The 13,226-nt window shown below is 38.2% G+C and overlaps 1 protein-coding gene across 3 annotated transcripts in view; it reads right to left on the bottom strand.

Moving 5' to 3' along the window:
- The window catches only part of klc4 (kinesin light chain 4), a 55,758-nt gene that overhangs the window by 3,928 nt on the left and 38,604 nt on the right, over positions 1 to 13,226 (bottom strand). For 2 of the 3 annotated variants that reach the window (XR_013815856.1, XM_079807904.1), the window contains exons 14-15: positions 3,641 to 3,759; positions 3,440 to 3,506 (exon numbers count right to left, since the gene is read on the bottom strand). Coding sequence is in view for 2 of the 3 variants with exons in the window: in XM_079807904.1 (XP_079664030.1) it covers positions 3,440 to 3,506; positions 3,641 to 3,759 (186 nt within the window). In the remaining variant the exon portion in view is untranslated. Of the gene's footprint in view, positions 1 to 3,439; positions 3,507 to 3,640; positions 3,760 to 10,126; positions 10,487 to 13,226 lie in introns of those variants that run through there. The other variant, XM_079807905.1, reaches the window with a different exon arrangement.

Below are 13,226 nucleotides of genomic sequence, written 5' to 3'. Positions count from 1 at the left end.
GATTCAATTTTCTATTCGATTCGATTCAATATCGATTATTTTGGATGTATATCAGGTACAGTACATGGCAAATTTTCTCAAGGAAAACAAATCTCTGAACTAATGCTGTAAACTATGGGAGTCAGTTAGTACTACATTAGCCTACTATAATATTGAAGGTAAAAATGTACTGATTTGTATACAAACACTTAATATAATATTGACTTTACAATTACATAATCATATCCAATTAGTTTTTTGAAATATAAACATTTAAATGGTGGCTGTCATTAAAACTTGCCAGATTTATTCATACATTAAATATTGAAGAACATTAAAAATGACAATGAATAGGCTATGTAATGTGGTGCATATAATTAGCTAAATGCTCCGCTCTAGAGTTAATTTTTCTAGCTGACTAACGAGTTTATGGACATTGGATATGGTTTTTCTGAGGTATTTATGATGTTACATGACATTGTTTACAAGCCGTTTTACTTGAGACACTCATTGAGCTATTCTATGTGGCATGATACGGATTTCGGTAAGTTGTCCTGTATCTTTTAACACACTTTCAGATGCTCATTCATGTTTATTTCGTGCTGTTACTGGTATTAAGGCGGAAGAGAAGGTCCGTTCATCTGCCGGTTCTCTTGAGCTGAGCCGCGGCAGAGCGATCTCGCGCCACAGCGCCAAAACGGTATTTATGTTTTTGAATCTTGTGAAAAAAAAAAAAAGAAAGACGTAATTTGAAATCTGAGACTTTGTTTCATATCAATAGTAATAAAGCACAAAGATTATTGTGATTATTGGATGGGAGGCGTGCTACAATGTTTATTTCATTCTGAAAACAGGATGACTAATCGATTCTTGAGAATTTAAGAATCGATATTGTTTTGTAAAAGTGAAAATCGATTCAAATCGAGAAATATATATTTTTTACCCAGCCCTGGTGGATAGCCATTTATCTGCTGTCTGTTAGTCATCGTGTCACCTCAGCTCCACCCACGTCCCGCCTCTTTGCCCATTTTCTGGGAGTGACACGCGATGACGGGCTGCCAAGATGGCAACGGCCAGCTCGACCTTACTTTACGCTTCAAAACTGCTCTTCAGAATCCTATGGGTGACCTCACGGACACTACGTACGTCCATATTTTTTTACAGTCTATGGACCAGACGCATGAAGTATTGATGAACGCGGAAGTGTAGAGGATAGAGCAAAACAAAACACTGGTCACGAATAGTCTAAAACGAGAGTTTTTAAAGAGAAATGTGTTGTTTGTGAGTTTGTTGTTTGAGCGAGAGGCATCGCCTCTCACCTGAGCTTACGCTACGCCTACATCTTACATCCCACCCCTAATGTGTAAGGTCAGAGGTCACTCTTCCGCCGTAACTGGACTCGCGTACGGACGTTACCGGAAGCCAGTGATTATAGTTTATAAAGTTATAAATATGGATATTTTTCTTGGCTTCAGAAGGCCTTTATTAACCCCCGGAGCCATTTGGATTACTTTTATGATGGATGGATGCACTTTTTTGGGCTTCAAAATCTCGTCCCCCATTCATTCCCAATGTAAAGCTTGGAAGAGCCAGTATATTTTTTGATAAAACTCTGATTGTGTTCATCAGAAAGAAGAAAGTCATATACACCTAGGATGGCTTGCGGGCGAGAAAATCGTAGGGAAATGTTCATTTTTGGGTGGATTTAAAGGTGCAGTATGTAATATTGACAAGCTAGTGGTTGTAATGGGTACTGCAGTCCAAATTCAAAATTTTGGAGAGAGTTGTTTCCCCGGCCCCTTCTCCTCAGACTCGACACTCACGCTGGTTGCCAGATTGAGGACACGCTACAGGAACGAGGTGTAAGGCGACGAGCCTTACACTGTAAGTTGATTTATCCGCGTTTTACTATGCCTCTGAACATAGAGATCTTGAGATAGATGTTGAGGCTTTTTAGGTCGGGTAGAATCTGCGATCTCTGACCCAGTTTGTTTTCTGGCTTCCATAGCTGTGTTTTCCTCCAACTGACAACCCGGGGGGTCGAAATACTACTGGGTAAACTGGCAGTGGGCGGGATAACATAGACCGAAACAAAAATATACGTTCAGACACGGAACGCACATTTAGAAGTAAAATAACTGTATGTAGAATTATTTTCAGTTTCCTAAATCTCTGCAAACATATTTGGGGCTTTCGCACAGGAGGAAGCTTTTCATAGTTTCCTAGAACTATTGGCGGAAGTACCCGCCATTTTTAAAACAAGTCGCGTACACACACAGATTATAGCCTATATTTTTACTGGAAAACCGTGACCGATTGGCCCCTCAAACGCTACGCTAAGGAGAAAATCCAACGCAACTTTGAGGGGACCAAGCGAAACATGATTATGTATTTCTGCTTAACTAGCAACATTGAACATAAACCACACGGCAAACGCTAATACTTTTTCATATACTGTCTATTTTCTTCGCATAACAGTTCTATCTAGTTTTAGACAGGATTGTTTAAACAGATCGTAAACTAATAAAGACAGAGAATGTGAGAGCTGTGTGCGCAGGTTCAGGCGTTCTCAACTCTTCAAATGTTAAAGCAACAAGCTCGGCGTACGTCATTTCAGAGTTCCTACTGGCGGTGCGAATGAACCAGGAAAATGGCCCTAGTTCCTAGAAATTTTTGTGCTTTATTACAGTCAAAAATGACTTAGAAAGCCGTTAGTTCCAGTCCTTGATTCTGATTGGTCAATAGTTATATTCACGATAAAACACGGCTATGACCGCTTCACCCAACGGTTCTGTGTATCACTACACAACACCATTAGCAACCACTCTTAGTAACGTAAACATAAGTCTTTGTTCATTGCTTACTATATTATGTAGTAGTGGAGTAGAGTATTGTGAGAGAAGGATTTAGATATAGTATTTTCCTTAAGGTCAGTCCTATGTTCACAGTAAAAAATCAGTTTGAATGTCCGCTGCATTATCCTGTCCTTTTAAAAGTTAATGGAAGCTAGTAGTCAAAGCATTTGTCAGTTGCATCTTGTTCCCGTGTTCACGACAAGTTTCAGTCCTTTCAATATAAAAATATTCACTATTGACTGACTCACTCATAAAGACAGTCTTTGCAACCATCTATTGGTTAGGGACTAGTTTTTCCAGCGGAAGGAAGGCTTTCAGTGATTTTACTTCATGAAAGTTGCATTGATACATATTTGGCTTTAATATTTGTATTGTGTGGTAACCGTTTTATAAAAACAATAAGGTACTCGAGGCTAATGGTGTATTGTGAATAAGTCATGGCTGACGGAGTCGTGACTTATTCTCGAACCTTATAGCTTACATACAGCACCTTTAATGTTTGCATAACCAAGAATTTTTTTTTAATCATTAAAAAAGAGGATGTTTTGAACAAAACGTTATTGTAACATTTTATGTTACCTGGGAACCTCCCCAAATCATCTCACCTGAAAAGAGTTGTCGCCATTTCCGTCATTACTGTTCAGGTAACCGAGGGACGCAGCTCTCTTCATACTGTGTGGGAGGAAAAATAACTCAGTCATTGCATTTCCATAAAATAAAAACAGAATCAGGCTGTGAGGACAAGGTTTACAGGTCATCACCGGTACAATATAACATTCATTAACCACTGTGTCTGTGTGTCTCACTTTGTGTTGCGAGGTTCTGGTGGCATAGTTCCTTGGATTTTCTTCACCAGCATCTCGCTGCTTTTGCGCAGGACTTCCCTGAGTTTCCCGAAAGAGCCGCTTCTCCTGAGAGATCCATCCTGAGCACACACACAACCTTATGTTCAAACCTTTGTTATATTTTCTATGAAAACTATATGCATACTTCTAAATGTATACTATACATTTCTATCTACATACACCGCGGGTGCCCTTACAGTGAAGTCGCCGCCATGTTTCTACAGTAGCCCTAAACAGACAAATTGCTCCACAGAGCGCTAGCTACTCTCTGCTGTCTCAGACGACAACATCTTTGTCCTGTATTGGCCACTGTAGCTTCTCTATGTGCTTCGAAAGGGAGGGGTGAGCGGTTGCAATTCACAACCTCACCTCTAGATGTCTTTAATGAGTGAAGTTACTAATAATATTACGTTTATTTATTGGAAATTTAACAATGAAGCACTGAGCTTTTAATTGATATGCAGATCAAATTTACTTTTATTAACAACAGTAATGTGCAAAAACCTTTTACAAACAAATTTGTATAGGGAAAATTAAAATATTCTACTCTTATTAAATGTACAATTGTTCTATCACACTGAACTGACCAACAGATAATAGAAGGAGCACTTTTTACTTGCTTTCTGTGTAATTCAGTCACAATTTGATTTTTTGTGACCAAATAATAGGGAGTGGAAATGGCTAATAAGTGCTCCTCTGCTGCCATCTACTGGTTATAGTGGTAATGTCATGTCTTTTTTTATTTAATAAAAGTGCTTGTTTGTCAAGTGTTATTTTTCCTACAGCTTTAAACTTTTAGTTTTACAAATCCTCAAATAAAAAATAACATTAAAAAGGATAATATCTAGAGGTTTGAAGTGCCAGAAAAAGTAAAGTGCTTGAATTTCACTCTCAAAAAGTTGTATGAACCCTGAGATAAATAATGTAGAAATACTCGACTGTTTCTGCCACAATACCATGGTTACAGTTAGCGTTGTTACATTAAATCCATGGTGAATGTTGGTGATTTGTAGACTGAACCCCCTGAACTTCGTTCATGGCTCAGTGTTTCTCCTGGTTTCCACGTCAGCGCTGTTTGATCTGATATCTGTGGTTTATAACAGAGAATTCTGTGCCGAACGCTTCCACTAGATCTCACAGTAGCGATGTTATGAATTCTGTGGTGAATTCAAACGCTTTCTCACTGGATCTGCCAGCGCTGTGTAGTAACAATGTCACATGATCGAGATCGGCCCATGTATGAGCTCGCACTTAAACGAGTAGCGTGGTTTGTTTCACTTTCGTTTCGTTTGCCGTTTGATGTTTCTCATGTGTAACAGAAATGGTAGCTCTTATCAGTTGGGTAAAATGTTGGCGCACCGGCAGGAAAAAAGATCGCATTTGGTCGTAGCTAGTCTGGAGCGCTGGTTTATATATTGCAGATGACAATTGGTGCATAATTTTGAGGTAAATATTTAGTTCCGTAAAATAATACAAAAGATATCAAAATGATTATTGAACTTAAATATAGCACAAACAGCCTATATATTCATTCTCCTATAATTGTTCTCATTCATTTGTATTTTACCCATTTGAAAAACCCCATAGGAAAATCTTGAGGGAACCAGGAGGCAGAGTTTTGACAACATCCCTGCCTCATTTTGGCACTGCCCCACAACATCAAGCCCCACCCCCAGAGTCCCCGTGATTAAATGTTTCCACGGCTATGGCTGCTCGCTACGATCCACTTTCAATAGTTTCTCAGAAATCGTTTACTGCACCTTTAACTTGGTAAATACGACAATTATTGTCTTTTATATTATGTTATGTATACTGGTACAGTAAATTAAAGTTATGGATTTTAAAATTAAATGCTTCTTATTCTTTAACAACTGAGCAAACTTAGCATTTTTGATAGATGATGTGCGGTGGTTGACAATCTGAAAATGGCCGATCTGTCACTAGTAATGATATCTAACGAGAAACCATGACAGGGTCCTGTACGCCAATGTAAAGTGGTTCTATATTAGAAAAGAACTGGACCACTGTGCAATGTAGTTCTGAGCCCAGCAGATGGCAGGACACGTTTGTGCCTGCAGACGCACCACTGCACAAGTCTCAGGTTATGCAACTAGGGTTTACGAGGTTAACTATAGCATTACTGTTCTATTGTCGGTGTGGAAATCCAATACTCTGAGTTGAGCATTAAATCCATGCAATCTAAGATACGCACTGGAGATTTCAGGCAGAAATTAGCTATGCAAATAAAATGCTAAATCCAACATCAAGATAAATTGAAAGGTTTTAGATGTTTTAACAGCACATGTGCGTTTGAGTCCTGAAAAGACCCTTCTCTTTCTCCTTTAATCCATTCTCTGTGCTGTCATGGTGAGGAAAACAGAGGCAAACGCCAGCTGTGCGACAGAAACTAGGTCACATTGTGGTGAGTGGCTCCAATAAAACATTCACGTATGATTTACATTTATGGACACAAAGAGAGAGAGCCCAGGCCACTAATTCCAGGTCTTTATTGGGTTAGATGTCATATGAGGTTAATGAAGACATACATCACTATGCAGAAAGAGTCACATAAATATATTTATACACACACACACACACACACACAGTCGAAACATCCCTTGAATCTGCAGCGTGGCCTTGAATTATACAGCCACACTAATTCACGAAAACTGACTGATCTGTTGTTTCGCATGAGGGGAATGTTAGGCCTAGTCCACATGACGGGTATTTTTATAAACCAGTTTTTCCTCCTCCATTTAAAAAAAATTGCATCCACATGAAAATGCAAAAACATGCTATGAAGCGCTCTGAGCATGCCAAACCAACAGGTGGTGATATAACCCTAACCGTAAAGCCATGTTGGCCAATCAGAAGCCTGGAAAAAAGGTTAGTTTTGCCAGTTCCAGTTCTGACGTCTGACGAGTTTCTAAAAATCTTTACCCTGGCAGGAGTTTTCAAAAACGTTCGTTTTCAGTGACCGGATACTGTGTTTGTGTGTCTCAACAGCCAAACCGCATAGAAAAAGCTGCAGTTTTGAAAATACCCGTGTTCGTGTGGACAGGGCCTTAGACACAACAGTAATACATTTTGGTTCATATACACAACAACGATGTACTTTAAACGGAAACTTTTTTCCTTCGCATTTTTCGCATTCACACGGATCCGTAAAAACAACTAAAAGCGCTGTATTATTCATGCCAAGCCAGTAGGTGGCGATACCACATTGTAAAGAAACACTACTTACATATAGACTGAACACGTGATACACATGCGCATAACGTCACCGTTTTCACAAATTCACGTTTTTTTCACCTAGTTTACTTTGAAACCTGTTTTAAAAAAATCTGGTTTTCAGTCCCCCAAAATGCTGCTGTATTGTAAACAAACTGCCAAAATGCTTTAGTTTTTAGTTGAAAACGGTGTCGTGTAAACAGCCCCTTAAAGACTAAGTGTGTAATTTCAATGCGGTTTTCTGAGGGAAATGTGGTTGTAAAACTCACCGCCTCAACTGTTGTGATAATTGAGCAGATTTTGACTGAACCTTTGGCCCTTTTCAGAGTCACATGTCTTTGGCAAAAGCCTATGAGTTTATCACATAACCAAAATAACCACTTTTCCCACTCCAATTCTGTCTTGCAAATGAAAAAAAAAACACACACACTTTATGTATAAGTACAAACACATTACGTGGTGTTGGGATCAAATGGTATCTCCATTATAACACACCGTGGGCTCCAAAAGTTTGAGATCATACAACCTGGGAATGTAGATATAAATGTAAATCAAAGCAAAGATATTAAATAAAATAATAATTATACTAAATAATTCTAATAAAAGCAAATTTGTGATAAAAAAAAGAAAAGATAATCATAGATAGTTTGAGAAACGTGTTTGTGTGAGAGTGTGAATGTGTGCGTGTATGTGAGAGAGTGTGTGTGTCTGAGTTTGTGTGTGAGAGTGTTTGTATGAGAGTTTGAATGTGTGCGTGTGTGTGAGAGAGTGTGTGTGTGAGTGTGCGTGTTTGTGTGTGTGTGAGAGAGTGTGAGTGCGAGTGTGTGTGTGTGTGTCTGAGTGTATGTGAGAGTGTTTGTGTGTGTGAGTGTATGAGAGTGTGTGTGTGTGAGCGTGTTTGTGTGAGAATGTGAATGTGTGCGTGTGTGTGTGTTAGAGAGAGTGTGTGTGTGTGTGTGTGTGTGTGTGTGTGGCTGTGTGTGAGGGAGAGTGAGTGTGTGTGCATGTGTGAGTGAGTGTGCATGTGTGTGTGTTTGTGTGTCTGAGTGAGTATGCGTGTGTTTGTGTCTGTGAGTGTGTGTGTGTGTGCGCGCGTGTGTGTGTGTTATGTTATGTACTGTGTGTTTTGTCCACACAATGGAAGTCAATAGGCACCAAAACTGTTTGGTAACAAACATTCTTCAAAATATCTTAGTTTGTGTTCTGCAGAAGAAAGTCACAGAGGTTTGGAATGACATAAACGAAAGGATGTTCATTTTTTACATCATCCTCTTAACATTCTCAACTATTTCAAGAGTTCACACTTACATCAAATTAAATGGAGTAAAGATTATGCGTATTTGGCATGCTGTCCGGGGGAGGGATCCGGGCTCGGAATTTTGGCCCGAACGGAGAGTGTCCCCCGCGTTGATAGAGATAGTCTAGAACTAGACTGCATTGTATTATGGATTGTGTTGACGTCTAATAAGAGTTTATTAAATCAAAGTGAGAAGATGGGGTGCTGGAGGGATGCTAAAAAACTGTCAACGAAAGGTAAATCTGCTGTATATATATATATATATATATATATATATATATATATATATATATATATATATATATATATATATATATATATATATATATATATATATATATATATATATATATATATATATATATATATATATATATATATATATATATATATATATATATATATATATATATATATATATATATATATATATATATATATATATATATATATACACACACCTCTTATCGTTGATTAAATTGATTAACTTAATGTGCTCCACTCTTGTTCAATTAGGTTTAATTATCTGAACATGCTCCTCCCAAAATGTGTTAATAAAACATCACGTACATTAAAAATACATTAACAATGTATTCTTTAGATAAAGAATGTCTCAGGCTTGAATTTCTATATACACATTCCTTTTGCTATGTATTGCAGATTAAAAGTTAATATATCTGAGTGGGGCTGTACTGGCTATATATTAACAAAAATATCTGCTGAATAACATTTCATAACAGGACATGAAGGATATATTTACTTTGTTCTGTAGTTTGTATAGGCAGACAGTGTTCATACACTATTCACAGTGTTATAGTGTATTGAAGTCAAGTCACTTTGATCTATATAGTGCTTTCACAATGGACATGGTTTATGTATGGTCCAGTTCATTTAAAATAAACTGTGTAAATGTATGTGTGTAAACCCCTGGTTATAATACTCCTGAACTATATGTACTCGCTGACTGTGGAATATTTGTAAAACTTCTTGTAATCACACTTTTTCGTAATTATCACTAGTAATTTATTAAGTAACATAACACACGTTACACTGACATTGTAATTTAAAGTGTTAGTTTGAATAATGTGGTAACAGTGGCATAAAATGCTGTTGGGTGAATCTCACAAACTAATGTATTTCACTCTAAAATCAAAGGCAAGAAATAGTTATATAATACAGCACAATCCAGTACTGTATAAAATGATCATAAATTAAATGTACTGTAGTACAAAAATACTATGCTTACACTACTGGTCAGAAGTTTGGGGTCTGTAAGACTTTTTTTTAAACAAGAAATTAAGACTTTTATTCAGCAAGGATGCATTAAATTGATTAAATGTGACAGTAAATATATATATATATATATATATATATATATATATATATATATATATATATATATATATATATATATATATATATATATATATATATATATATATTTTTACAAATAAACGCTTTTCTTAAAGAATCATGGGGAATATATATATATATATATATATATGAAGCAACACAACTGTGTTTAACATTGATAATAATCATAAATGTTTCTTGATCATCAAATCATCATATTAGAATGATTTCTGAAGGATCATGTGACACTGAAGACTGGAGTAATGATGCTGAAAATTCAGTTTTGATCACAGAAATAAATTATATTTTAACATATATTCACACAGAAAACAGCTATTGTACACTATAATAATATTTTGCAATATTACTGTATTTACTGTATTTTTGATCAAATAAATAAAGCCTTGGTGAGCAGAAGAGACATTTTTAAAATCTTAATGACCCCAAATCTTTGAATGGTAGTGTATATAAACTTTACGATTTAAACCATATATCATTTTTAAATGATTATAATAATAATGACATTTAGAATATGTGGGGAAATGTGTTTTTTTTCTTCTTCTTTTGATTTGGTCTGTTCATGAGATTCACTCATAATCCGACAGGTGTGTTTTCACTGAGGTTGTATATTACAGTTCATAAATCAGCGTTATACAGTTAACAATGTAGACATGAAAAGAGACAATGCAGAGAACAAGCAGGAATGAGCAAACGAGTGATCAGTGCGTGGAAGAAAGGGGGAAAGAGAGGCCAAGAATATACAGGGAGGGAAGGTAAGATGATATCCCATCAGCCCTAGCAAACAGTCAAAGCTGTGCTGGACTCCATCCAGCAGAGAGGAAGCAGCACAGGGATCCATTTAGATCAGGCAGATGTAATTTGATTTGTTGTAAGAGCAGAGAGAGGAAGATGATGAGAGCTTAGGCCTAATGCAGAGAGAGAGAGAGAGAGAGAGAGAGAGAGAGAGAGAGAGAGAGAGAGAGAGAGACAAAACACAAATGAGACAGGAACATCAGGAGGAAATCAATGAAAAGCAAGAAAGGCAGTGTGTCTGTCCATAAAGGCGCATAAAAACATTCAGGTCTATTAGTATCTCAAGCAGGAGTGAACCAGCAATGAGAGGACGTCTGTTACAGTGATTTTACCGTGGTAAAGGGGTGAGCTTAAGATGCAAACACCCAAAAAACCTCTTGATATGTGGTCAGTTTTAAAGGGGACCTACTTTTTACAAGATGTAATACAAGTCTCGGGTGTCTCCAGAATGTGTCTGTGAAGTTTCCGCTCAAAATACCCCACAGATCATTTATTATACCATGTTGTAAATGGCCATTTTTGAGTGGAAGGAAAAACATTCTGTTTTCGTGCATGTATCTTTAACTCCTTAAGCTTCATGAGCACGTGCACGGGTTGAAGCGCTATTTTTAGCACGAGTGTAATGTTTGTTAATAGATTTAACGTAAAAAAACATCATTAATCTTGACAAACTATATATCATTCTAAAGGTCTAAATATAATAACTATATAAACATTCTAGTGTAACTAACCCCTAAAACAACTTTTTTTAGTTAATGATCTGCAAGTCTGGGGCTTTATTATTGCTGTTCATTAATTCGAGTAAATGTTTTGACATATGGGTATAAAGTGTTTTAATTCTACAATAGGTATATGGCAGGGGTGTCCAACCCTGGTCCTGGATAGCTACCACCCTGCAGATTTGAGCTCCAACCTCAATCAAACACACCTGAACCAGCTAATCATGGTGTTCAGTGTGCTAGATAATTACAGACAGGTGTGTTGGAGCAGGGTTGGAACTGAAATCTGCAGGACGGTAGCTCTCCAGGTGCAGGGTTGGACACCCCTGGTATATGGTGTAAGAACGTCTGAGTGCTGCCCTCTTAAGGTTGAACGGTGGCTACTGCAATTGAATTTTCCTATTGGACGTTGTTGGTCATTGTGACGTATGTTGGCTCTTCCAATGGTTCACTACCCAAGCCCCTGGCACGAGCTCACCACGCCCTGAGAAATGTTTTCCCGCATTGATCACATGAGAACGGCTTCACTCCAGTATGAACTCTCATGTTACATGAAGTAGAAACATCAATAATGAAACTTACTTGACACAAAATACGGTTAAATAATGCAGTTGTCAGTACACGTCAGGCTTTTCTTGCGATATTTTTGCCGCCTGTCATGTGTACAGATACTTTTCATAACCCTGACACGCAAGTGGTTGCTGTGGTAACGAACAACAATACCGTAACGTGCTGGCGTATATAGTATAACTTTTATTTGAGGAAATCTGTTTATAATAGGCTATAAGGTTTGAACTTACTGGTCCTGCGCTGCCTATTGATTCAGTTCATTTGAATAAAATACATTGCATGTATCTGATCTATTTTTAGTGGCATTCAGTATCAGGATTTGACTGTTCCTAGATTAGGTCAGTGGTCCCATTCTCTCTTGCGCTGCTGCTTCGCTAGCATCGGCATCGGGAGTTAAGACCGCAGTTTGAGCCAGCGGCTTGAATTGATAAGGCTCTGGCCCTGTGTCCACAGACAATTCCCCCTCCTCTACTTCAGGTGAAGCTCTATTGCAAATCTACTGGCGTCACTCCAGTTTCTTTCCATCTTTGCGAGTCTGACAGCTATCAATCAATCCGTTACTGCTGGTCTCAGGTGCACGACCCCCGCTCAGCTTGGTTCGTCCCCTCTATCTCCGCTGGGCTCTGCCCACTTTTCCAGCATTTTTCAAATATTGCCAGTGGGTGGAGTTAGGCTCTCACCAGCAGTTGAGTTACCCTTTAAATGCAAATGAGCTGCTGCTCCACCCCTTACCAGAAGAGGGCAGAGCCTGTACAGTTCGTGCCTCCAATACTCTGCCAAAAACTAAAGCATCCGTTTGGTTTTGATGATCATCTCTATCGCGTATACGCTCACGTGACATTGCGGTTCTTCATCATCATGAATAATATCTGCATGCGTTTTAAAGCCATATCAGTCTAAACTTCTGATATATGGTTTTCTGAGCGCACACACCCGAAGCGGCACACAGAAAACTGGATGTCAGACGGAGCGTCCCGTGTGTATTAAAGAGTTCTCTTTCACGTCTTATTGCGGTTAAAATGCACACAGTTCACATAAACACAGTTGGGCTTGTCTGTGAACATAAAGAAATCACATGTGTGTATTAGATCTGTGTATTAAAGTGACAGCGCGTAATATATACAGTATGTAACTGTATATGCTGTTAATATGAATCAAACATCAGAAGAACAACAGAATATCACTCACTGCTCTTGACTAAATAACTTTAGTGGCTTTAATAAGAACACATTTGAATACTGCTGGCAGGGTCTATGCTAATAGGGCGGAGTCCATCAACAGTTGTGGGCGTGGTCTAAGTCCGTCAGGGTCTATGCTAATAGGGCGGAGTCCATCAACAGTTGTGGGCGTGGTCTAAGTCCGTCAGGGTCTATGCTAATAGGGAGGAGTCCGTCAGCAGTTGTGGGTTCTATGCTAATAGGGTGGAGTCCGTCAGCAGTTGTGTACGGATTCTATTCTAATAGGGTGGAGTTCGTCAGCAGCTGTGGGCGGCTTCTATACTAATAGGGTGGAGTCCATCTGCAGTCGTGGGCGGGGTCTATGCTAATAGGGCGGATGACTTCGG

Source organism: Gobio gobio (genome assembly GCF_949357685.1).
Source record: "Gobio gobio genome assembly, chromosome: 24".
Taxonomy (NCBI): Eukaryota; Metazoa; Chordata; class Actinopteri; order Cypriniformes; family Gobionidae; genus Gobio; species Gobio gobio.
The sequence above is the reverse complement of the archived record's forward strand: the minus strand, read 5'-3'. Positions and strand labels throughout refer to the sequence as shown.